At 41.6% G+C, this 25,533-nt stretch overlaps 2 protein-coding genes and 1 non-coding gene across 4 annotated transcripts; 2 read left to right on the top strand and 1 right to left on the bottom strand.

The window, feature by feature from the left end:
* The first annotated feature begins 272 nt into the window (after positions 1–272).
* On the top strand, positions 273–16,161 carry CDC23 (cell division cycle 23). Of its 2 annotated transcripts, XM_065918616.1 has the most exons (16): positions 273–470; positions 551–623; positions 2,434–2,571; positions 3,955–3,997; positions 4,494–4,599; positions 4,696–4,828; positions 6,596–6,773; positions 6,857–6,954; positions 7,095–7,176; positions 11,570–11,723; positions 11,978–12,097; positions 12,738–12,813; positions 13,234–13,295; positions 14,704–14,782; positions 14,860–14,979; positions 15,176–16,161. In XM_065918616.1, exons 1-16 carry the CDS (start codon positions 280–282, stop codon positions 15,344–15,346), a joined length of 1,824 nt encoding a protein of 607 aa, XP_065774688.1. In that variant the 5' UTR covers positions 273–279; the 3' UTR covers positions 15,347–16,161. The 2 variants fall into 2 exon arrangements, with proteins under 2 accessions (XP_065774688.1, XP_065774689.1); XM_065918617.1 differs by lacking the exons at positions 6,596–6,773; positions 6,857–6,954.
* On the top strand, positions 2,840–2,966 carry LOC136156496 (small nucleolar RNA ACA64). Its single transcript, XR_010661038.1, has one exon. It is a non-coding gene; the product is annotated as a small nucleolar RNA ACA64 (small nucleolar RNA).
* Positions 16,162–16,643: 482 nt separating the features above from the next.
* KIF20A (kinesin family member 20A) lies at positions 16,644–25,433 on the bottom strand. The gene is made up of 19 exons (XM_065918615.1): positions 25,301–25,433; positions 24,655–24,837; positions 23,262–23,351; positions 23,038–23,157; positions 21,708–21,846; positions 21,422–21,609; positions 21,207–21,336; positions 20,832–21,026; positions 20,612–20,723; positions 20,439–20,507; positions 20,078–20,221; positions 19,772–19,937; positions 19,493–19,657; positions 19,224–19,363; positions 18,979–19,081; positions 18,511–18,706; positions 18,190–18,281; positions 17,824–17,961; positions 16,644–17,198 (listed from the first exon to the last, which is right to left on the bottom strand). Exons 2-19 carry the CDS (start codon positions 24,814–24,816, stop codon positions 16,881–16,883), a joined length of 2,667 nt encoding a protein of 888 aa, XP_065774687.1. The 5' UTR covers positions 24,817–24,837; positions 25,301–25,433; the 3' UTR covers positions 16,644–16,880.
* Positions 25,434–25,533: the final 100 nt, after the last annotated feature.

The raw sequence follows: 25,533 nt of genomic DNA, 5'->3' as shown, positions 1-25,533 counted from the left end.
CCCTAGTTTCCAGTCCACCTTTCCATTCACTCATTCCTCTCTGCCCCGCCCAGAAATCGTGGCTTTGCCCACTCCCCCCCCCCCCCCCCCCACTCTTTCTTGTTCTAACTTTCCCGGGGCCAGTAGTTCTTCGCCAATCGGAGACGTAATTGTCTCTTTTCTCCCGACCTCTTAGTGACTTTACGAGAAGGAAGGTTTCTGATTGGTTTTTCTGTAGCAAGAACCCGCCAATAACAGACAGACTCTTTTGGTTCAGAAGGTCAGGCAGTATCTTCGCTGATGATTGGTTGGGGTGGCCGAGACAGGAAAATGGCTGCGAGCTCCTCTATAGTGTCGGTGGCCGCGACGGCTTCCTCGGCGCCGGTCCTGCCAGCCAGCTGCAATTTCTCAAATTTGCGGGAAATTAAAAAGCAGCTGCTACTTATCGCGGGCCTCACCCGGGAGCGGGGCCTCCTGCACAGTAGCAAGTGGTACGTCGGGGTCCGAGGGCACCAGGGTTGGATCTTCGGCCTTGGGGGGCTTGGGCTGATTGTTTGTGTGGCTGTTCCAGGTCTGCGGAGTTGGCCTTCTCCCTCCCGGCATTGCCTCTGTCTGAGCTGCAGCCGCCGCCGCCTATTACAGAGGTAACGACGTATTCACAGCGAGTGCTCCCCAGCATCAGAAGAGATGCTGAGTGCCCTGTCACCAGAGGGGAGCACAGTGTTGATCAGGGATGTTTGTAGAGGGAGTTCAAGCCATTCACAGAGAGGGATATTTTAAGCAATTTTATCTGTATGTGTTTGCTAAGCTTGGAAAGACTTGGTGCTCCAACTTAAGCTTTTGGAGGAATTAGTAAATAATGCTTGCTTAAGATTTCAGCCTTTTAGATTTTACAGCTCAACCTCGACAGTATTCATAACGAGGAGAAGCATCAAAGGTTTTTACAACAGTGTGAAACCGATTTTGGATCCAGACGGTTCTGGGTTCAAATCTCAGCCATACTAGTGAGTTTTAACAATTCACTTAATTAACCTCCTGAGCCACAGTTTCCTCGTCAGTGAAATGCAGATAATAGTATTTACTTTATGGGGATACTGAGAGAGTTAAATGAGATTGAATACATTTTGTGTATGATCTATAGTACATATGTTTACATAGTCTGTAGTCTGAGAGATTTTTGTCATAATCCGTTTTGTTTTTCCTGAAGGTGCCATTTGATTCCACTCTTCCTCCAACCACACACACACACACACACACACACACACTCACTCACTCTCTCTCTCTCTCTCTCTCTCTCTCTCTCAAAAAAAACAGTAAATATTCATTAATCCAAAAGGTACAATGCATGACATATATACACTACCATGTGTAAAATATATAGCTAACAGGAAGATGCTGTATATAACACAGGGAGCTCCACTCAGTACTCTGATAAATAGAGGGATGGTATGGGAGAGTGGGAAGGAGACTCAGAGGGAGGGGATATATGTATACTTATGGCTGATTCACTGATGTTGTACAACAGAAACTAACACAAAATTATAAAGCAATTATATTCCAGTAAAAAAAAAAAAAACAATACAGGTCCCACAAAAAATGTATAATGCAAGTGAGAGAGGTGGAAAAAGAAATAAGCAAATGAATGTATGTGAAAAGGGCCGCCAGAATCCTAAGCTTGAATGGCCACATTTAGGACATGTTCATCCAATGAAGAAAACATGAATATAATTTTGGTTCCAGTTTTGTGCTGGCAGTATTTGGGCAGGAGGGATGAAGAGAATGAAATTATTAAAGTTTTAATCAGCTTACCCCTAGAATTTGAGGAGATTGTATGTTTTTACCTCAAGCATGTATCATTCAATTTTTTTACATAGAGAATATAGCTGTGTCTTTTGCTTTTACAGTACTAATGTGTCAAAACTTGAAGAACAAAAAATACAATTAATTCCACAATATATTGCATTCATGTGGACATTTAAAAGTCTGGAGAAGGAAAGGAATGTCAGATTTTAATACTAGACATTTTTCATGACTTTTTTACTTTTTCCTCATATCACATGTGTATTATTGGCCCCATTTTACAGATGAAGAAGTGAATACTCAGAGAAGCTAAGTAAGTTCCCTACTAACATCTTGAATCCAGGAAGTCAAGGAGTCAGAATTTTTTTTTTTTTTTTCAGAATTTAAATCTAGGTGCCTAACACTAAAGCATATGCTACTTCCCACTACATTTGTAGAAACAATACAAATTTCTGAGTGCTAAAGTTCTTTCCCCAACTTTTTATTTTGAAAGAATGTACTGTTACCTTACTTTATAAACTAATAAGTATTGGGTTTTGGGGAGGAGGAAATAATTATTGTTTCTTACATCTTGAATTTAATAAATATGCTTCTTGGATTTGAACTTTTGTTATCCTGTTCTTAATCACCAACATAAGCTTGTCTCTTTTTCAGGAAGATGCCCAGGATATGGATGCTTACACCCTGGCCAAGGCCTACTTTGATGTTAAAGAGTATGATCGGGCAGCACATTTCTTGCATGGCTGCAATAGCAAGAAAGCCTATTTTCTGTACATGTATTCTAGATATCTGGTGAGGGCCGTTTTAAGATGTCCTTCTGTTATCAGTGAAGCATTCATGTTTAGAAATCCCAGTAGAAAAAATTTCATCTTTAATAGATTAGCAATAGTCTACTTGGTGAATATACTTTATAAATACTTAATAAAGAAGACATCAAAAGAAAAGTAAAAAGAATAATGGTATGAAAGAAAATATAAAAATATTGACAGTATTCATTATTGATAAAGGCAGGGGGCAGTAGACTGTTTATTTCAGGAGTAAAAGTTTGTATAGTTTTGACATTGGTTGAAAATCACCTGTGACTTTGGTTGTGGCTATGGGTGAAATTTGTTGCCCAGAGCCACTGGGGGCCTCAGCTCACCTCCCACTCCTCTGTGTGGGGAGGTGAAACCCAGACCATGACATGTGTGGACTGCTGCTCTGGGCGTGTGTGCATGCTGTGTGTTCTCATGCTGTCGTGTCTGATTCTGTGACTCCATGAACTGTAGCCTGCTAGGCCCCTCTGTCCATGGGATTACCCAGGCAAGAATACTGTAGTGGGTTGCCATTTCCTCCTCCAGGGGATCTTTCTGACCCAGGGATTGAACTCATGTCTCCTGCTGCTCTGGGCGGGTTATGTCAATTTGAAATACTATGCCGAAATAATTCTTGAAGAAACTTCACTTGTCCAATAGAAATACTTCAGTATGTGTACAGGGATATATGTACAGAGCTGTTCATTGAAGTATTTTTGTAGTAGGCCAAAAAATTAAGAACCTAAATAACCATTAGTCAAGAAATTCATTGTTAATTTTTGCCTGAAGTTTTCTTTATAATAATGTTGAGAAATGATGATATTCTACTCCAGGACTCTCTTGAGAAGTAAATTCTACTCTACGCAAGGCCCTGGGATTTCCCTTCTGGTCGGGTGGCTAAGACTCCCTGTTCCCCATGCAGGCGGCCTGGGTTCGTTCCCTGGTCAAGGAACTAGATCCCTCATGCCACAACTAAGGGTTTGCATGCTGCAGCTAAAATCCCACATGCCACAGCTAAAAAAAAGATCCTGCATGCTGCAACTAGGACCTGCTGTAGCCAAATAAATACATAAATACTTATTATTTTTTGTAAAGAGCATATTTTTCCCTTCACTTATTTATGCATTTATCTAGTGTCAGTATGGACTCAAGGATACCATTTTTTTTAAATTGTTTATAATTCATTATTGTAGTTTATCATTTTGGTACTCAAATTACCAGATTTGGCAGTGTGAGCGCCTAAATAGTTGTTTAAAATTAGTGACCAACAGTAGATTTCATTTTGAACTTGGACCCTTTAGGTCAATTCAGGCTGCTAGTTTTAGAACAGGTTTCAGAATAAACTGAAAAAAAGACCTACTTAACTGATTTTCTCTTACAGTCTGGAGAAAAGAAGAAGGATGATGAAACAGTGGATAGCTTAGGTATGAATTTCTTTCTCTTATCTTTTGGACTAAAGCAGAAGTTGCAGACTAATCCCTGTAGGATCCAGGCAGGTAATATAAGTGTGGGAAGTGGACTGAGGAGAAGTCTGCAGGCTGGAGAGCACAGCTGCCGCTGAGGGCTCCCTTGTGGGGATGTGGGCTTGGTTTTGTCAGGGGCTTTCCTCCCTTGGCCTTACCCTGTTCCCTGCAACCTGAACGTGGAAATTTAGATTTTTAGGTGAGGCTTCTGATATTTAAATATTGATAATTAAAATTTTAAAAACCTATGTGGACCTAACAGAGTATGACTGCAGACCCATTATCAGTTGCAGTTTCTTTAATAAAGTAAATGGACTGTGTTAGATGTCATCGGCCATTGGTAAATGTTGGCTGGAAGTTCCAGTTGTAACTTCGGTTGACGCCAGAGGGAGTGTCTTAAGTCTGAAATAAAAAGCAGCAGTCTACCCTTCGGTCAGGAACTCTGTTTCTTTCCTAGGCCCTCTGGAGAAAGGTCAAGTGAAAAATGAGGCTCTTAGAGAATTGAGAGTGGAACTCAGCAAAAAACACCAGGCTCGGGAACTTGATGGCTTTGGCCTTTATCTGTAAGTGTTACAGTATAATTTGGAACTTCTGAGAGATATTCTTCTGAGTAGAGGGGAGATGTTATTAACTTCTGTGATCGTTCCCTTCTTTTCTAGGTATGGTGTGGTGCTTCGAAAGCTGGACTTAGTGAAAGAGGCCATTGATGTGTTTGTGGAAGCTACTCATGTTTTGCCTTTGCACTGGGGAGCCTGGCTAGAACTCTGTAACTTGATTACGGACAAAGAGATGGTAAATTTGAGATGAGCTATATGAAAAATTTTTTGCTTCAAGTCTTATGTAATTCTTTAATAATCCAGTAGGGGGGGAAAAATTTTGCTAAACCTTTCATTATAGCTACCTCTTTGCTCTCTCTCCTATGGTCTCTTTCACTGTTGGGATTTAGGTCTTTGTTTGAAAGACTAATGTCTAGCTTTTGTTTGGTAGATGCTGTTGGATTTGCATCCAGTTGTGTTAGACTGTCTTCATATTCATGCTTTCAGATTCAAGTTTTACTGTAACTTGTTTTATAGACTAAATGCTATTATAGTTTCCTAATTCCAAAGATGCTATAGGAGTGATTTCTCTTAAATCAAGAATTGTATTGAAAACATGTTTAATGTCTCTTCTGAACGGTCATAGGTCTCTGTTAAGATTTAGAAATGTGTTAATTAATGAAATAATATATATGAAATTGCTTTCTAAACTGTAATTGTTTTATTAGTCATTGTTAGAGAACAATGTCTACAGAGTTGTCTACAGAGTTTATTTTGCTGTTCTTCAGTAGTTAATAGAAGCAATAACATACTTTTGTTGACTAAGGGACCAAGGGCTGGTTGATTTCCCTCAATAATGACACATGCTACTAAATTTGAGTCTGAAATCTTAATCTTGGTTTACCTCTATTCACTTATCTCTAACTACCTACCAGACTTTCAATGAAAGTTTGTTTAGCTCTGAACTTAAAATATGTAAAACCACATTTCTCATCTTGCCTCCTCAGTTCTCTTTCTTCCTCTCAACCTGGTGGACTTTCAGTTATATCACTACTTCTCAGAATGTACTGTCTTGATGCCTGAAAGTCATATTTTGTCTCTTCCCTTTTTCTCATCTCCCTTTAGTCAGTCACCAGACATTGCCATGGTTTTCTTCTTGTCTGCATCTTTTTCTCTTGGTTCCCTTTGCCATCTTGGTTATCATCTCACAGCTAGATTACTTAAAAGTAATAAATACTTTCTATCTAGCTTTCCTATTTTTGTACTTCCATTTCCAAGCTATCCTACATATTGTTTCCAAACTTATTCTTAAAGCACTCTTGTCATCATGTCACTCTTTTAACAAAAATTGCAGTATTTTCACGTTGCATCCCATTTCTGGTTGTAGCATAGTTCAGTTCACTCTTAGTTCAGTCTTTTTTTCCCTACAGCTTCCCAACACATAGCCTCCCCTCAAACTGAACTAGTTGCCTCATACTGTTTACCTACACTCATGACTTTTTCCTCTGTTGTTACCCTTATCTAGAATGTTGTCTTTTTGTCTTCCTCACCCCTTTTCTATTTAGTTTCTACCCATCCTCCAAGACTCACTTCAAATCCTATCTTTTTGAAGCTAGACCATTCTTCCCTATTCCTCCTATTATGTTTGTGAGTCCTATTCACTTAATTGAACAGCTTAGGTGGTGCTAGTGCTAAGGAACCTGCCTATCAATGCAGGAGACATAAGAGATGTGGGTTTGATCCCTGGGTTGGGAAGATCCTCTGGAGGAGGAAATGGCAACCCACTCCAGTTTTCTTGTCTGGAGAATCCCATGGACAGAGGAGCTTGGTAGGCCGCAAACCATAGGGTTGCAGACTTCAACTCAACCGAAGCAACTGAATACACACACACATCTGTTCATTATTAGGTGCTCTAATAAAATTTTGGTGATAAATTCTTTTAGAAAATAAAGATAGTTCCTTGATGTTCATTTGGGAGAGGGTCAAAGTATATTAAGTATGTCCCTCTCTCTCCTGCTGCCAGCTGAAGTTCCTGTCTTTGCCAGACACCTGGATGAAAGAGTTTTTTCTGGCCCATATATACACAGAGTTGCAATTGATAGAGGAGGCCCTGCAAAAGTATCAGAATCTCATTGATGTGGGTTTCTCTAAGAGCTCATATATTGTTTCCCAAATTGCAGTTGCCTATCACAATATCAGAGGTGAGTGAATAAGGATAACGAAGTACCATCAAATCCTGAAGGTGGCACTGTATTGTTTTCTGAACTCTGTCTTATTTCTGCAGATATTGACAAAGCCCTCTCTATTTTTAATGAGCTAAGGAAACAAGACCCTTACAGGATTGAGAACATGGACACATTCTCTAACCTTCTTTATGTCAGGGTGAGCTGCTTCCATTGCTTAGACCTGATTAAGCTCTTTTGTGCTTTGATCTCCTGAGTTGGATTGTCACCTCGTAGCTTTAGATACAAGAAAAATAAGGGTTCCTTTTTCATGCTTAGATCATCTTTCTTTTCTTTCAGAGCATGAAATCTGAGTTGAGTTATCTGGCTCACAACCTCTGTGAGATTGATAAATATCGTGTAGAAACATGCTGTGTAATTGGTAAGAGTCACTATTTTTTTTTTTCAAGATTTATCTTTAGTGTAAGTAATCCAAATAACAACAATATAAAAGTGTCAAAAAATAGGAGGGGACAGTTCTCTGGCAGTCCAGTGATTAGGACCCTGAGATTCCACTGCAGGGGGCATGGATTCAACCCCTGGTCAAAGAATTGGGATCCTGCCAAAAAAAAAAGTGTCAAAGGTAAAAAAATTATATACAGTAGAATGTGAAGGATCACTGTAATCCCACTCACAAGACTGTTTGGTGGATACAACTCCAGAATATTTTTCTGTGTAAAGACTAAAAACGGTATATGTGTAAGTATGGTTATTTACAAAAATTGTGTCATCATATTAACTACTTTGTAATGAGCTTTTTTTTTAAACCTAAAATATATCTTTTTCCATCTTTTCATGCTATTACATCTAGAGTTGTATTATGTATGATGGCTGTGTAGTATTTTATTATATAGATGTGCCATTTAAAAAATTTAATTTTTTTCTATTGTATAAGTTGTGGACATGAGTTTGAGGAAACTCTGGGAGTTGGTGATGGACAGGGAGGCCTGGCGTGCTGCGATTCATGGGTTCGCAAAGAGTCGGACACGACTGAACGTCTGAACTGAACTGAACTGAACTTAAAACCAGTTAAAATCAAAGGAGACATACATATGAAGAGTAATGCTTTAGGAGTTTCTGGATTTTTACTTTATTTATTTGTTTGGCCGTGCCACACAGTTTATGGGATCTTAGTTCCCCTAGCAGGGTTTAAAGCCAGGCCTTTGGCAGTGAGAGCAAGGAGTCCTAACCACTGGACTACCAGGAAATTCCTGTCTGTTTTTTGAAATAATTGTTTGATTGGTAAACTTTTTTTTTTTTTTTTTTTTTGGTAAGCTTCTTAATGAACTGTTTTTGTTTCCTCTGCAGTATATCTGTGCATGCGTGCATTCTCAGTTGTGTTTGACTCTTTGCAAACCCTTGAACTGTGGCCCACGAGGCTCCTTCGTCCATTGTATTCTCTCAGCAAGAATACTGGAGTGGGTTGCCATTTCCTTCTCCAGGGAATCTTCCTGACTCAGGGATCAAACCGGCATCTCCTGCATTGCAGATAGATGCTTTACTGCTGAGCCATCCTGTCCTTTGCCCCCAGTATATCTGTAATGCCTGACAAAGTTCCTAACATATGGTCAATAAATGTTTGTTGAATTCAGCCACCTATTTTAAGAATAAGGAACATTAGATAAGATAAAAAGTATATTTCAGCTTCCATATTATAGCCAATTCAGAGGAAGTGAAAGGAGTAAAAAGGTTGGAGAGAGAAGAAACTTGAGGACCTGAAAGAGAATGAAACAATAGAGTGATAAATAGAGTGATGGCAAGAAACCTCTACTTATTTATTTCTTGCTTCTGATTTTATGTCTTTATGTGAGTTGAATGCTTCCTTTTGCATCTTTTCTGGAGTTCTAGTCTCTGACAGGCAGCTTTACACACACACACACACACACACACACACACACTACTGTGTAGCATGGTTAAGATTTGAACGAACCAAACTGCCCAAGTTTACCTCTTGGTTTTGCTACTCTCTCTCACACACACACACACACACACACACACACACACACACACACACTACTGTGTAGCATGGTTAAGATTTGAACGAACCAAACTGCCCAAGTTTACCTCTTGGTTTTGCTACTCACTAGCTGTGTGACAGTGGATTTAAATTCTCCTCATCCATGAAGGGATTTATCAGTAGAACCTTTTCCTATGTGTTTGTTTTAAGGATTAAGTAAATTAATACATATGAAGCACTTATAACAATGTTAAGTTGCCCAGCACATTGTAATTATACAATACATTGTAGCTATTCCAACTGGTCAGAAAAGCTCATCTACTTAATCTTTGCACAGAACTTGCCTATTCTGACTTACTTAGCATCTCTTTTGTCATCCCCACTGCTTTAGTAACTAAAGCTTATTATACTCCTGCTACCACTGCTTCACTTCTATTCTATTATAGAAGTTAACCCTTGGACAATCTGCTTAAAGTTTGGTTATTTTTCTGTATCTGAGTCTGAGTCAGTGGCAGAAGCAAAGGTATCTTTGTATATATTAAAGACCTCTCATCTTTTTTCCTAGGTGATATCAACTTGAATTATCTTATGTGATACAGACAGTTGTTATAAATGATTTCTCCTGCATCAAACTGACAGCTGAATCTAGACAAATTTTTTAAAAAAAGACAAACATATATAGAAATAGTATTACTTGTTTTTTACTAGAGTGGAATCATAAAGTTTCTCGCAATTTGCTTTTTCCATTTGACAGTTTATCATGGTCTCTGTAAATTAGTATATGTATATTTCTAAATCCATCCTTTTATTTAGTTTAGGCACATACAGTTTTTACATAAAGGAGATTTTTTTCCCCCCTCACTGCACCCTTCATCCATTAAAATACTTGTGTTAGCATGTTCTGGTACCACATGAAATATATTCATACACATATATGTGGGGTTTGGGCTTCCCTGGTGGCTCAGTGGTAAAGAATCCGCCCGCAAGTGCTGAAGAGGCAGGTTCAATCCCTGTGTGAGGAAGATCCCCTGGAGAAGGAAACAATCCACTCCAGTGTTCTTGCCTGGGAAGTCCCAAGGATAGGGGAGCCTGGTGGGCTACAGTCCAATGGGTTGTGAAAGAGTCGAATGCGACTTAGTGACTAAACAGTGACAATGCAGGGTTTAATGGGCTGTTTGCTTACAAAAATAGGATCATATTGTACCCATTTCTCCGCATTTTACTTTTCTCATTCAACAATATCTCGTGAAAAATCATTCAGAAGTCTTGGTATATCTCTCATTTTTTTCTTCTCTTTAAAATAATTGAGGTATAGTTGATTTACAATATTATATTGGTTTCAGATATACAACTTAGTGAGTCTGTATCTTTTCTGTACAGATGGTCATATAATTTTTATTTTTCATTTTGTTAATGTGGTATATATCACAATGATTAATTTGTAGGTATTGAACCATCCATGCATCCCTGGGGTGAATCCCACTTGATCATGATGTATGATCCTTTTAATGTATTATTGAGCTCAGTTTGCAAATACTTTTAGGACTTTTTCGTCTATGATCATTAGTGATATTGGTCTGTAATTTTCTTTTTTTTGAGATGTCTTTGGTTTTGGTATCAAAGGTGATGCTGGCTTTGTGGAATGAGTTTGGAAATGTTCCTTCCTCTGTAATTTTTGGGAATAATTTGAAAAAAATAATTGTTAGCTTTTTTCTAAATGTTTGATAAAATTTATCTGTGAAGCCATCTGGTCCCAGACTTTTGTTTGTTGGGAGTTTTTTTTTTTTTATTACTGATTCAGTTTTATTACTGGTAATTGGTCTGTTTATGTTTTCTATTCCTGTTTTAATTTTTGGAGATTATATATTTCTAGGAATATGTCCGTTTCTTCTAGGTTGTCCATTTTATTGGTATATATTAAAGATAACTTTATTGAGGGATAATTTGTATACCATAAAATATACCCATTTTAAGTTTACAGTTCATTGAGCTTTTGCTGACTTACTCAGTTGTGTAACCATAGTCACAATCCAGTTTAGAAAATTCTATCAAACCCCAGAGTTTCCCTGAGTCTCTTTGCAGTCAGTCCTGCTCCCATCCCCAGCAGATCTACCTTCTGAGTGTGCAGTTTTGCCTTTTCTAGAAATTTTAAATGGAATCTTGGATTATTTAGTTTTATTATGTGGCTTTTTTCACAGAGCTGTTTTTTGAGGTTTGTCCATGTTGTAGCATAGGTCAGTAGTTCTTTTTCTTTTTACTGCCAAGAAGTATTTCATTGTCTGGATATACACCACATATCATTTATGCGTTTACTAGTTGAGATAAGTCAGATGGCCTTTATTCCCTTTCTTCAATAAAATTTTTAATAGAATCCTAAGATCTTTCATATACTCTTTTTAAGGGCAGTGATAATAGAATTCCCTTGATTCTTGTGGAAGAGAGGAGTTCAGCGTTCTACATTTTTAACCTTTCAGGTACTTTCTCAGCAACCTAGTAAGATAGTTGGAAAACTAACAATCTGAAGCATACTCTAGGAATACCTTACCCTTTATTAAGAAAACATATGTATAAATGCTTATATCCAGAGGAAATAAACTGAAGAAAACCTTTGTGGTGTTATGAAACACTTTTTAAAAAAAAAACAGAATGTATGATAGATCAAATATATTTTCCAAGGAAATGATGATATTGCCTATACAATTTGGTTTTTCTGCAAGGACTTTGTGGGAATGAGTTCATGCCTACCCTGTGAAATGCTGCCTATTTTAGTGACTTACTTTAATCTTTCTAGTTGTTCACATACTTTTTTTCCAATCAGGCAATTATTATAGTTTGCGTTCTCAACATGAGAAAGCAGCCTTGTATTTCCAGAGAGCCTTGAAATTGAATCCTCGGTATCTTGGGGCCTGGACGCTGATGGGACATGAGTACATGGAAATGAAGAATACGTCTGCTGCTATTCAGGCTTATAGGTGAGGTTTTAGTTGGAGGGTGAGGTGGAGCAGATTGTTGTGATTTTAGGAACTTCTGGGAAGATCACCTGGAGAAGGGAATGACTTCCCACTTTAGTTTTCTTGCCCATGGATAGAGGAGCCTGACAGGCTACAGTCTGTGGGGTCCAAAGAGAGTCAGACACATCTGAGCAACTAACACTTTTACTTTATTGAGTCTGCAAGTCGCTAACTTCAATTCTGCCTTCTTACCAGTTTTCTCTTCCATTTCTTAGGCATGCTATTGAGGTAAATAAGCGGGACTACAGAGCCTGGTATGGCCTTGGGCAGACCTATGAAATCCTTAAGATGCCATTTTATTGCCTTTATTATTATAGACGGGCCCACCAGCTTCGGTAAGTCTGACTACCACCTGATGATGTTTGTTGTGGGAACGGCTGACACTTTTCTTTCTCTTTGGATAGCTACTGAAGAATCACAGTGAATAGTTTTAACTTTTGGTGACCTAAGTTTAAACATGCCATATATTGTTTGGTCATTTTTATGTAGTGTATTCTACTAATATGTTAATAGCATAACTGTGGGGACTTCCCTGGTGGTCTGGTGGTCAAGAATCCACCTTGTAATGCAGGGAATGTGGGTTCGATCTGTGGTTGGAGAACTAAGATCCCACATGCTGCGGAGCAGCTAAGCCCAAGTGCCACAACTACTGAGCCTGTACATTACTACTAGAGTCCTTGCACTGCCATGAGAGATCCTGCATGATGCAGTGAAGACCCACCCCCCCATGCCTCAACTAAGACCCAAGGCAGCCAAATTAATTAATTAATTTAAAAAATAGTATAATTGTGAACATAAAATAATATAATTATACGAAGTATTGGATTAAAGCCCATTCCTTTCATGGATTTGAAACAATTGTGGTAGTGGTTCCTCAAGGGAAGACTTCAGTTATCTTTTTTGTTTGTTTGTTTGTTTTTTGACTTCAGTTATCTTTAAAGTCTGCTCAGGTTTCCTATTTCTCGTTCCTTACAGGCCCAATGATTCTCGTATGTTGGTTGCTTTAGGAGAATGTTATGAGAAACTTAATCAACTAGTGGAAGCCAAAAAGGTACCTGAAATTGGGTTCTGGAGAATTTATGTGGAAACCTAATGTTTGGATGAGGGGCTGAGCTATTGATGCTTAATTTTCCTTCATTCGTATCTGTCTACATAGGGAAGTCTGAATATTTATAGGCTCATTTGCCTGGAGAATCCCAGGGACGGGGGAGCCTGGTGGGTTGCCGTCTATGGGGTTGCACAGAGTCGGACACGACTGAAGCGACTTAGCAGCAGCAGCAGCAGCAGTGTGTATAAAGCAAAGCAGGACTGACATAGTGGGAATGTTAGTATGTAGCCTAGACCTCAGATCTAGTAAAAATGCTTTGTATTCTATAAGTCTGAATTTCTGGGAGGATTGCAGGACCTGAGTGAGTCATGGCACATGGGGCAATGGTTGAAGTGACTGGTTTATTTATTTCTTTATTGACAGTGCTATTGGAGAGCTTATGCTGTGGGAGATGTGGAAAAGATGGCTCTGGTGAAACTGGCAAAGTGAGTGAAAGAGTGAAATGTTAGTTATATTTCTGTTGGCTTCTCTGGTAGGTGGATCCTGCATGTTCTCGAGCCTCTTATCCATCATCTACGTGAATGAGGGGATGTTCAGTTCAGTTGCTCAGTCGTGTCCGAATCTTTGTGACCCCATGAACTGCAGCATGCCAGGCCTCCCTGTCCATCACCAACTCCCGGAGTTTCCTCAAACTCATGTCCTTCGAGTTGGTGGTGCCATCAAACCATCTCATCCTCTGTTGTCACCTTCTCATCCTACTGTTAATCTTTCCCAGTATCAGGGTCTTTTCAAATGTGTCAGTTCTTCTCATCAGGTGGCCAAAGTATTGGAGTTTCAGCTTCAGCATCAGTTCTTCCAATGAATATTCAGGACTGATTTCCTTTAGGATTGACTGGTTGGATCTCCTTGCTGTCCAAGGGACTCTCTCAAGAGTCTTCTCCAACACCACAGTTCAAAAGCATCAATTCTTTGGCGCTCAACTTTCTTTATGGTCCAACTCTCACATTCATACATGACTACTGGAAAAACCATAGCTCTGACTAGACGTTGTTGGCAAAGTAATGTCTCTGCCTTTTAATATGCTGTCTAGGTTGGTCATAACTTCTTCCAAGGAGCAAGCGTCTTTTAATTTCATGGCTACAGTCACCATCTGCAGTGATTTTGGAGCCCCCCAAAATAAAGTCTGTCACTGTTTCCACTGTTTCCCTATCTATTTGCCATGAAGTGATGGGACCAGATGCCATGATCTTAGTTTTCTGAATGTTGAGTTTTAAGCCAAACTCAGAGATATAGTACAGTATCATACAGTAGATCAGTATGAATACTGATCTGGAAACTTAGTCATCTTGACTCAAGAGAATGCTGGTACTTTTTGAAGGGGAATTGTTTTCCCATTTGGAAAATTCAAGAACTAATTGAAAGAAATGGAAATTTTATATGAGAGCAGTTTAGAGAAACTAATTTAGGTATCAGTCTCCTCCTAAGCCCCAGGAAAAGACTGAATAACTCAGAAATGATAGGGAAAGAGGTTCTTAAATGCAATTTCATCCCTACTAGTTATTTTCTGGATTCTTACAAAAAATCTGAATTGCTTGGTATCTTTTTGACCTTACTCAGGGTATTACCAGGCAATTTTAGCAATGGTATGTTATCCAGGTTAAGTATTCACTAACTTTCCCTCCATCACCAGAAGCAGAATGATTTGAAGCTTTGATGAAGTAACTGTCACTTGTGGGCACTAATATTATTCTGGGTCCCACTGTGTCATTTATGTCAAAATTTGTACTTGTCTCTGTATTGTCATTTTGTGATGTTACTTGTGTGCTTTTACTTTTTTTATCGCTAGCTTGCTTTGCAATATGATTTGTACCTAATGACCAATTTCTTTTGTAGGCTTCATGAACAGTTGACCGAGTCAGAACAGGCAGCCCAGTGTTACATCAAGTATATCCAAGATATCTATTCATGTGGGGTATGTGTCGTTAGCATGAGAATTGGGTTGCTGATCTTATTCTTATCACCTCAGTCATCCCTGCTCTCCTTATCTAGGAAATAGTGGAACACTTGGAGGAGAGCACTGCTTTCCGCTATCTGGCCCAGTACTATTTTAAGTGTAAGCTGTGGGATGAAGCTTCAGCTTGTGCTCAGAAGTGTTGTGCATTCAATGATGTAAGTATCAGTACTTTAGTGAAAGACTAGGATTTTAAGTTTGAGGACATGACTGTGATCTGGGGGTGGAAGGTGGTTAAAAGGGTGAGTGGAGAGGCTACCTTGTTCTGAGAAACTTTATAAGTCAGTGTTTTAGAACTTGTTTTTGACAATAACTTTGGATATATTTTGATACATTTGCTTGACCTTGTTTCAGACCCGGGAAGAAGGTAAGGCCTTGCTCAGGCAAATCCTACAGCTTCGGAACCAAGGCGAGACTCCCTCCACTGAGATACCTGCACCCTTTTTCCTCCCTGCTTCACTGTCTGCTAACAACACTCCCACACGCAGAGTTTCTCCACTCAACCTGTCTTCAGTCACACCATAGTTGGCTTCTTTCAAACCAGAACATTGCCAGACCCATATTAAGCCTTATCTCCATGTAAAAAACAGCCACATCTATTTTTCCAAGGACCTTATTTTTGTTTGTACAACTCCTTGGGGACAGTTTATAGAATCACCTTCAGAGTAGACTGACAGAAGAATCCTGGCAGGAACAGACACTGTCTTTTGCCAGTTTGAAGCACTTCTATCTCCCTTCTGTTCAGAGTGGCTACAGATCTTGGCCTTTTTCCCAGGTCTTTTGGCACCCCACAAAACATGCCTTTCACAGCACTTTAGCACAGGCGAGTCTACAGGAACAAAGTTTAAATGCTGCTGGGAGTGAGAGATTTCTTTAGAAAGGCAAGGAAGAAAGCCTGCCACGTTACCCTCTGCTGACAGTAGGGCACTGGATACCCTAGGAAGGTCAGGGCACTGGATAGACATGACTCATCATTCTTTGATGTGCTAAGCATGACTACTCTGATATCAGAGATTAGTTTTAATGGAGTCAAGCTGTACTTTTGTTCTCACTAGGAAGACATTCTTCCAAAACATGACTTTGGGGTGTCTCCTAGAAACTTTCAAATTGGAAGTAACAAGTAGAGTTGAACAAAGGGGCAAAAGGACTCACTGAGTGTGGAACTGATGGCCCCTACTACGGGGAAAAGATGTCTAGAGTTAGCTATACCCTTACTAAAGCAGAGCAAGGAGACAGGATTACAGAGTTTCACAGATATTTGGGTGTGATAACTTTTGTGACTATACAGATAAGAATAAACTCTTTAAGTCAGTCTGTTTTAATAAATATTTTTGACATAATTGTTTGTGTTTCTTCCCCTCACCCCATCTCCAGCAGAATGATTTTTTCCTAACCTTCACCTGTTAGACAAGGTAAAAGTAATCATTTCTGCTGTATTCTTGGAGAGTTTCAGGCCTGTGCTTGTGTGTTCTGTAGGAGGTAATATGCTGTGATTATGTCTGCTGTGATTGATTTGGACAGTGGATACTATGGGTTATTCTGAGCTCAGGGCCCAGCCTTCCTTGATTCTTTTTCCAGAACAAGTTGGTTACCCATTCATCTCCTAATATATGACTGTTCATTTTTAAGGGAGGTTTAGCATACCTAATGTCCCTTGCATTCGTTTCTTAACGTAGATTTCTTGGGTTAACTGTACACCAGTTGCTGGTTTCCACTGCCCTTCTTGTGCAAGGTTCCCAGGGGCCTGGATGGTATTTGATTTTCAGTTTTTCTGCCCCTTTTATAATTTACTTCAATGATAATGCTAGATTTGGAATTCAGATTTAAAATGTGAATAATATCTTTATTTTAATATAACTTGTGTGCATAGAAACCATATAAGTAAAAAAGTGTAAGATTACATAGGTGATTATATTACAAAAGGGAGAAAAACTACTAGTGTCTGAATATTGCATTTTAGATAAGAGTTTCAGGTATATATATGGTAAAGCTTTAAAGAAACCTATTTCTTAAACTGAGCAGCAAACCCACCTGAGGGGAGTGCTCTCTCCTCACAACCTTAGTATTTTTTGCCGAAAGGCCCAGATTTGAGTAAAGGGGAACGCCGTGAGCGCAGGATTCGGGCATAAGGGCTGCAGTCTGTTGAACTTTGGCAGGTGGGTGTTCGGGGAAGTAAGTTACGAAGAAACGGTTTCTTCCCTGGGGGCTGTTGGTTTGGTTGCTGGTTTTCCTGGTTGGCACCGAGGCGCTTTTTGGTAGAAGCCTGGCCTTGAAGTTTCAGCACAGTATGATACTGCTCCGCGATGCATGCTGCCTTCTTCCGAAGGTCCAGTTTTACTAGCGTCATGTTATTTTGCAACTCAGCCAGGGTCTGATCCTAAGGAAGATGAACAAAGTTATAGAAAACATTTCTATCTGATCTATTAAAGAAACTCTAGAGGGCAAGGTAATACACACTATAGTTAATAAAACTTCTTTTTACAAAGATTAGCTCTGTATGGTCAGAGCTTTAATTGAATGGTGTGTGTGGGGGGCTGTGTGTTGGTATTTAAGACCCAAACAAATAGCACTGAATAGAAGGACCTTTTCTAACACATCAGGTGGTATGAGCCTGAATAATTTCACTTAACCTCCAAGAGCCTCAGTTCCTGGGTGGGTATCAAATTAGGATGTATTTTTTTACATTTCCATGTATCTGGATGGAATCAGGGTGCATTTATTGATGACAGTGTGATAGCTTAATTGTTAGTGTTTTGTTTTACTATGGTTTCTTACAGTTTACGCATCTTGGATGAAATATGATAGTATCTCCCTCCCAAGGATAGTTATAACAGAAAAAGCCTACAATTACTTAGCATAACGTCTCGTACTTAGTGAATGGTTACTTTGCAACAAAGAGAAACTCCCCTCACTAAAACATTAGCCTAAAAATCTTTTTTATCTTCCTCATATATATTCTGACATGGGCTGATGGGAGAAAGTGATATATAGGCTGCCCCAACCTGTTTGATTAAGATGTCATCACAAGTGGCCAAGGCTTGGCGAAGTTTTCCTGCTCCAGTGTTGTGGCAACAGGCTCTTTCCGCTGACTGGAGAGACTCACCAAGTTTCTGAAGCTCTGTCCGCAGTAGCCTTATATTCTGAAAAAGGAAGAGCAGGAACCAAATTGTGGCCAAGACATCACGCTAACTGATTTACAGGAGTCAGAGAACCATCTGAAGAGAAGTAAAATTAGAAAGGCTAGCCATAAGAATGCAGTAACCACTTTCCAGGATGGCACAGAAAGCATCTTGTCCTCATGTAAACCAGGGATGCAGTGTTGGGAACTGTCTTAGGTGAAAGCTTTGGTAACGGAGAAAGCTAATTACCTTCTGGCCCTCCTCTAACTTCTTGTCCACATCAACGATGAAAGGCTTGGCTGAGGGTGGGGGTTCTAACATTTTTTGATACTTCTGCAGCTCTGAGGGAAAGAAGCAATAAACTCACATGTATAGGCTTTCTAGCCTTGGACTTACCTCTTAAACTGAATTAACAGTAGTTTGCAAAAAACATAGTAAGTGAGGCCATGTGCATCCTAGAATGAAAGGTCAGGGGGATGTAGCTTGGTGGTCAAGGAAATTATGTTGGAGTTGGCCTCAGAAGGCCCAAGTTTGAAGAACTTCTGCTTCCTGCCCTCTCTCCCTCTTCACCTTCAGTGGTGGAGTTTAGCTCTACTTTGCATTGTTCCAATTTAGCCTTAATCTCCTGGAACTGCTGGGTGGAAACAGAAGCCAATCTTTGTGACCGCCGTAGGGACAGTTCAGACCCTGAGGGTTGATGGGCTACTTGCTGCTGTCTGGCTTCCTGCAGGAGAGCTTCTAGCTCTTCAATCTTCTCATCTCGCTCCTAAAGGGAAACAGAGAACACAATTCTGTTCAGAGTCAGACGAATCTTGCAGGTATAGGTGATTGAAGAATGAACAAAAACTGCCCCGTTAATTAGCATTTACACCATTTCTTGGCCAGTCAAACTCTAAATCAGTTCATCAAACACAGATTGACATAAAGCACTAAGGAGAGGAGAGAAAGGTGAATTACACATTCCGCCCCTACTTTATCTCAGGCAAGCTAGCGATGGGAACCTGAGCAGCTACTTGGGACTAGTTCAGGGCAACTCACCTGAAGTTCTTCTTGGTAAAAACTTGTCAGTGACTCCTTAAGGATTGTTAGTTTGTCTTCATACAGTTCCTCTAGTAGTTCCTTTTGTGTGTCCAAATGTTCACTGTCAGAGGAGAAAAGAGAAGTCAGTGCAGATTCTGAGGAGTGAGCTTGGAAAGCAGATCTTGAGGCATTACTCCATCCTCATCTCTACTTCCTACCCTACGGTCTCGGTGATAGAACAAGAGGGGTTACTCAGCTGGTACCTGCACCACTGTTCTCGTTGTTGCATCTGCTCCACCATCTCATTGCAAATTTCATCACGGAGCTGCATCTCCAGCCGCAATTTTTCCTGCCGTTCTTTCAAAAGCAGTGCTTTCATGGCTTCTACCACCTGTAGGAGCTCCTAGGAGGGACACACAGGTCAGAGGTAATCAGAAGTCCATGCCCTAAAAACGTACAGGCCCACTTGGAACACAGCATGGAAGATGTATAGCCGTCAAGCTTCTGCGTCAAAGTTTTCTTGCATTCTCACCTCCTTCCCGTATGTGGAGATGTCAACTTCATTTTCAATGTCATCACCAAGGCCTGGGTCAGCCTTAGCTCCAGTCTCTAGGCTGGGAGAAGCACGCAGACTGTGTTCCTTGAGGAATGAATGTATCGATGGAAATCCCAGTTGCACAGGTGGAGCATGCACAAGCTAGTGAGGGGAAAAAAATGTTATTAATCGAATCCATTACTAGTTTCTAGCAGCCTTCTGAAATACAGGTATCAGCCCAAAGTGATCACAATCATCACACCTAATGCTTCACACCTGGCTAGCAATGGCTGAGAACTTGGCCACATGAAGGGTCTCATCATAGGTAGATGCACAGGGATTCACATTGACAATCATGCAGGAGCGGCCTCGGCCTGTGAAAAACCCTTGGAACACTCGAGTGAGCTTGCTGTCACGGAAGGGAACCAGGTTCTGCTTTGACCTGGCAGGGAATTAAAGAGAATAGTGCTGTGAGCAGAGCTCTAGCCCCTGAGGAGATACTAGCACTAGCTGCAGTGATGATCAGGAAGTTTCTTAAACTGCAGAGTGCCAGGCCATCTTGGCTTGCAGTGAAAAGCTTACCGGTTCTGCTGGTTTTGGCGCAGGGCAGCAATACAGCGGCCCAGGGTGTGCAGAGAAGTGTTAATGTTTCCTGCTTCCTTCAGCCGCTCACCACTCTTTTGATCTTTGCAGCGCTCTGAGCCAGCAAGATCACAGAGTGATAACCTTGAGTGATGAACAGGATCTGATATTAGGACCCCACATGTTATATGCTTTTTAGCCCCTTCATATCATTCTAGGGAGGGGAGGAACTGTGAAGAAACTGTACCCAAGGAAAGAGAACTGAATCTAATGGAAGTAATTCCTCTGAGGACTTTCTTGCCCCCTCCCCCAACCACCATTTATGGCCCCAAAGTCCAAATTTCTAAATGGGAAAACTTACTCGCTAATCTTGGGGATTATATCTCCTTCCCCCTGAAGGTGCAGAATCCGAATTGAGAAGATGCTATGACTAGAAGTTAAAAAAAATAAAAGTCACTGCATATCTTCTATGACCAGGTGGAGGACTAATGTTTCCTGAAACACAGTGAAAGGCTGATTCATTAACCTACTAACCTACGGCTGGAGTTCTGGTTCAGGTGGGTGCTGGCAAAGCTCTGGTTTTTACGACCCACTTTCAGGAGTTTCCAGGCCTCCTCAGCATCCTGAACATGAATCCAATTGAGATCTGATGTGAAGGAAAGAAGGGCATACATAAGATGGGAGCACCTAACTTTTCCAAGTCTCTCCAAAGGTCCCCTCCAGGGTTTATGCCAGCCACCCTGCTTTCCCATACCTTTTACGTAGGGATTGCCATTCTGATCCTCACACAGCCGCAGAGTCTGCCTCTTGCGCTGCTGGCTAGGTGGTTCTAACAGGTCATAAAGCAGTTCATTGTAGATTTCAAAGAAGGAGATCCAGATAGAGAAGCGAAGATCTGCAGGGACACTTACAGGGGCAGTGTCTGGCTGTGCCCATCGGTGACTCATTTCTGGGGAAAAAGCCAATGTCCAGAGCATCAACTCAAGGGTAGTCCACCTCTCCTTTGGCCTGCAGGGGCCTCAGAAAGTGGGACTCAGGTTGCAACCTCTGATCTGTACCCCTGGAGTTTTGGGGAGCAGAAAATGGGTTCCTACTGTTAACTGGCACAGAGCCCAGTCATGGTACATACCATCCAGCTGGCTACTGCTGGGAAACTGGCTACTGGAGGAGAGCCCTGCAATGCCACTGTCAAAACTGGTGCTGGTACCCATCCGGCTGTCAATGTAGACACTTTTCTTCAAGGAGGTGGACAGTTCCTCCTGGAGGGGTCCAGGGATAAGATAAGTACAAAACTTTCTGGAGGTCTGTCCCCTATCCCTGCCTGTGTGAACACCAACACTTTACCTCTTGGAGGCCTCCATTTAGTAGAGCCAGTTTCTTTAATTCCTCCTGCCGGATCTGCTTGCTGTCTAGCCACATTACCTCATTGGAGAACAAGGGCTTCAGATTAGGTGTTGGATGAAGCTGGCCTTGGAGGCTATTGAAGATCAGAGCCAGGGACCTGGGCAGAATCCCACCATCCTTGATGGTACCTGGAGTATGCGAAAGAGGGACAGCTGCAGCAAGCACTGTTCAACTCAGAGCATCAGAAGCCAAGACAATCAGCAGTTCCGTGAGGCCCACTACTCACCTTGGATGGTGTAGGTTTTCCCCGAGTTGGTGACTCCGTATGTATAGATGAGCCAGTTCTGTCCTTTAAGTACATCCTTTACCATCTCCTTCACAGTCAGGTTGAAGAAAGATGCCTGCCCCACTTCTGGTCCAAAGATCTAGGGACAGACCCAATTTCTCAGAGGCTCATCCTTCAACTGGAGACGGCAATGGCAACCCACTCCAGTACTCTTGCCTGGAGAATCCCAGGGACGGGGGAGCCTGGTGGGCTGCCGTCTATGGGGTTGCACAGAGTTGGACACAACTGAGGCGACTTAGCAGCAGCATCCTTCATCTCCCACTTTTACCTGTGCCGAGCCAGAAAATACATCCCTTCCTGAGTGGTTGGCTCTGGAGACTACTCAAGCAGCTTCTTCCTGCAGTGCTTCCAGTTGCTGCCTAAATACTGTCTGCCAGTCCATCTTTCATCCAAATCAACAAATACTTACAGAATGCTATCCGCTAAGTCCAATGTTACACATAAAATGGAGCAACATAATGGTCACAAGCATGGGTTTGGTAGATAGATGAATCTAGATTCAAGTCCTAACTCTACCAATGACTAGCTACATGCCCTCAGGAACATTATATTCAATGAGTCATAATATCCTTACCAGGAAAATAGGGACAGTGGTTATAGTAACAAGAGTTGTTGGGAATTAATGTATATAAAGTACATGAAAGCTGACAACACATAGTGAAGTGAAGTCGCTCAGTCGTGTCCAACTCTGCAACCCCATGGACTATAGGCTACCAGGCTCCTCCCTCCATGGGATTCTCCAGGCAAGAATACTGGAGTGGGTTGCCATTTCCTTCTCCAGGGGATCTTCCTGACTCAGGGATCGAACCTGGGTCTCCTGTATTGCAGGCAGATGCTTTAACCTCTGAGGCACCAGGGAAGCCCTGCTGCTGCTGCTGCTGCTGCTAAGTCGCTTCAGTCATGTTCAACTCTGTGTGACCCCATAGACGGCAGCCCACCAGGCTCCCCCGTCCGTGGGATTCTCCAGGCAAGAACACTGAAGTGGGTTGCCATTTCCTTCTCCAATGCATGAAAGTGAAGTCGCTCAGTCATGTCCGACTCTTAGCGACCCCATGGACTGCAGCCTACCAGGCTCCTCCATCCATGAGATTTTCCAGGCAAGAGTACTGGAATGGGTTGCCATTGCCTTCTCCAGGGAAGCCCTAGGGTCCCCCAAATCGTAGACATGCATATATAATGAACTCAGTCAAGTAAAATGCTTTCCTTCTGAAGAGGGAATAAAGTTGCCCCTACATGTTGGTCCCTTGTTCACATATCAGTAACTCCATACCTGGGAAAAGGTGAATCTGTGGGTGGCCTGTCCAATTCCTCGCTCGTTGCTCTTCTGCGCAAAAGAGTCCTTGGGTGCCTGAAGGGCAAGGGTCTCCATATTCTCAATACAAACACAACCCTGAGATGGGGGAAAACATAGTTGTCACAGAAGGAAACATTCCTGGGAACCTCTGCTGTACTGTATCATTCCTTCTTTTAAATCCTCCCTCCTCAGAAACTTACCTGATCCTCCTGTCGTTCTAACTCTGAAGGTAACAACGGCCTGACCCTCAGGTATACTTTCACCTTCTCTGTACCATCTTCAGATGGAACCTGTAGTAGAATTCCCAGTCAGAATCACAGATTAATCTCAGTTACTTCTGAGCAGATAAGCAAACACACATAGTTCCTGGGAATCAATGCTAACACCATCCCAATTAACCTCAGATGACTCTGTGCTGTTATCTGGTTCCATAATCATTCCAACCCACATGGAGTTTTTCAGTACTTAATCGCCATTCCTTGTCTCTTCAGTATCCTGCAAACTTGGCTTACCAAGATTATCTGCATCAGAAGGGACTGACTGGTATGAAAATCAGTGTGTGATATTATAGCAAAACACAGTAGTTAAGCACTTTGCGTGTGTGCTAAGTCGCCTGTGTCCGACTCCGTGACACTATGAACCATAGCCCACCAGGTTCCTCTGTTCATGGAATTTTCAAGGCAAGAATACTGGAGTGGGTTGCCATGCTCTCCTCCAGGGGATCTTCCCGACCCAGGGATTGAACCCATGTCTCTTATGTCTCTTGCATTGGCAGATGGGTTCTTTACCACTAGTGCCACCTAGGAAGGCCCAGTTAAGCACTTTGGAGGCAGACATCACTGAATTTGAGTCCCAGTTTCATCATTTAGTAACTATGAGATCTTAAATAATCACACCCACCACGTTCATTTAACAAATATTTATAGACATCTACTCTGGCCTAGATTTCTAAGAGGCTCTGGTAGCCCACAGTGAAGAATATTACCAAGGCTTCTGCTCTCATGAAACTTCTACAGAAGAGAAGACTTCTGAGTGGAGCTGTTCTCAACTATGGCCATTTCCCTTTCAAGAGACATTTAATAATATTAGGACAGGTTTCCTGGTTGTCACAAATGGGAAAGAGCTACTGACATCTAGTGGGTAGAGGCCAGGAATGCTGCCTAACATCTTAAATTGCACAGGATAGCCCCCTGTAACAAAGAATTATCTGGCTCCAAACATCCATAATGCTGCACCTGAGAAACCTCAGCTCAGCAGAAAGTTTCCTTAAATGGAAGCTATGGTTGATATTAAAACCTGAATGTACATTTCACCTACTTAATGGTGATATGACCTTGTGCAAATAAGAGACAATGACTGCCTTTCCTCATAGAATAAACTGAGAGTAAGCGTTCAGTTTCATTAATGCAATGCAATTAATAGCTTTCTTATGGACACAAAACTGTACATTTTTTACTTATCATGCTCTTAATTTTGAGTTGACCTGTCAAAATCTAGAATTGCTGGCTTTTTTACCTCATGTTTCTCTGTATGGACAACTAGTAGGCTGATTATATCACTTTCAGTCCCCAGGCCACTCTTCAACTCCTTTACCTGCTTGTCTTCCAGGGAGGTGGAGATGACAGAGCAGTCTGACAGCAGGTCCTTGCGTATCACAGATCCCAAATCTGCAGCTGTGGACTCAAACATGGGGGAGACTACGACCTCCTCATCCGACAGCAGGCCAGCTGGTGGAGAAAGGATCCCTTGCGACATGTCAGCAGGGGCAGTTTAGGTCTAAAAGGAGACAAGAGTGGGTAGGGAGGAGAACCTTAAGGGATAAAAGGGACTGAAGAATTCTGAAGAATTCAGCCTCTTTTCTAGGTAAGAAACAATTCCCTGGCCCCAGGACAACCTAGTCTCGCTGCCTGAATTCCTACTCCCTTTCCCTTTCAACTATCAGCAAACGGGAAAGGAATGAGAGAAAGAGTTAATCATTTAATCCAATCTGAGGCAGCATTTCGGACCGCGAACAGGAATGAACAGATATTCAACTCCGAAAACATAAGGCCAAGTTCCAAGTAGGGAGCCTCCCTCAGCCGTGTCAGTAGCCCTAGGTTCATTCTCCAACCTCGCCCCTAGGCCCACGGTTGAGGACAGAATTAAGAAAAACAGAAATGGCGGCAGTTCCGCTTTCTGAACGCCTACTCTGCCAGAGCAAAGGTGCACCAACTTGGCTCAAGTACAGCCGCACACTCACCCAAAGACGCCACACTTCTACGGTACCGGCTCACTCACACCCCACAGCCGAAACTGGGCTTTCACAGCTTGAGAGCACAACTCCACCCACGAAGCACACCTTTGTTACTGATACAATGTTTTAAATTGCGCGCTGCGTTCGTTCGGCCAATCAGATAGCGAAGTTTGCAGCTACCAATCAGTGCAAGGGGGCAGGCGAAACCCGGAAACGGTTTTCTTCGGCTTGACCTCTCT

This window comes from Muntiacus reevesi, chromosome 1 (genome assembly GCF_963930625.1).
Source record: "Muntiacus reevesi chromosome 1, mMunRee1.1, whole genome shotgun sequence".
NCBI classification, from domain to species: domain Eukaryota; kingdom Metazoa; phylum Chordata; class Mammalia; order Artiodactyla; family Cervidae; genus Muntiacus; species Muntiacus reevesi.
This window is presented reverse-complemented; position numbering and strand designations above follow the sequence as displayed.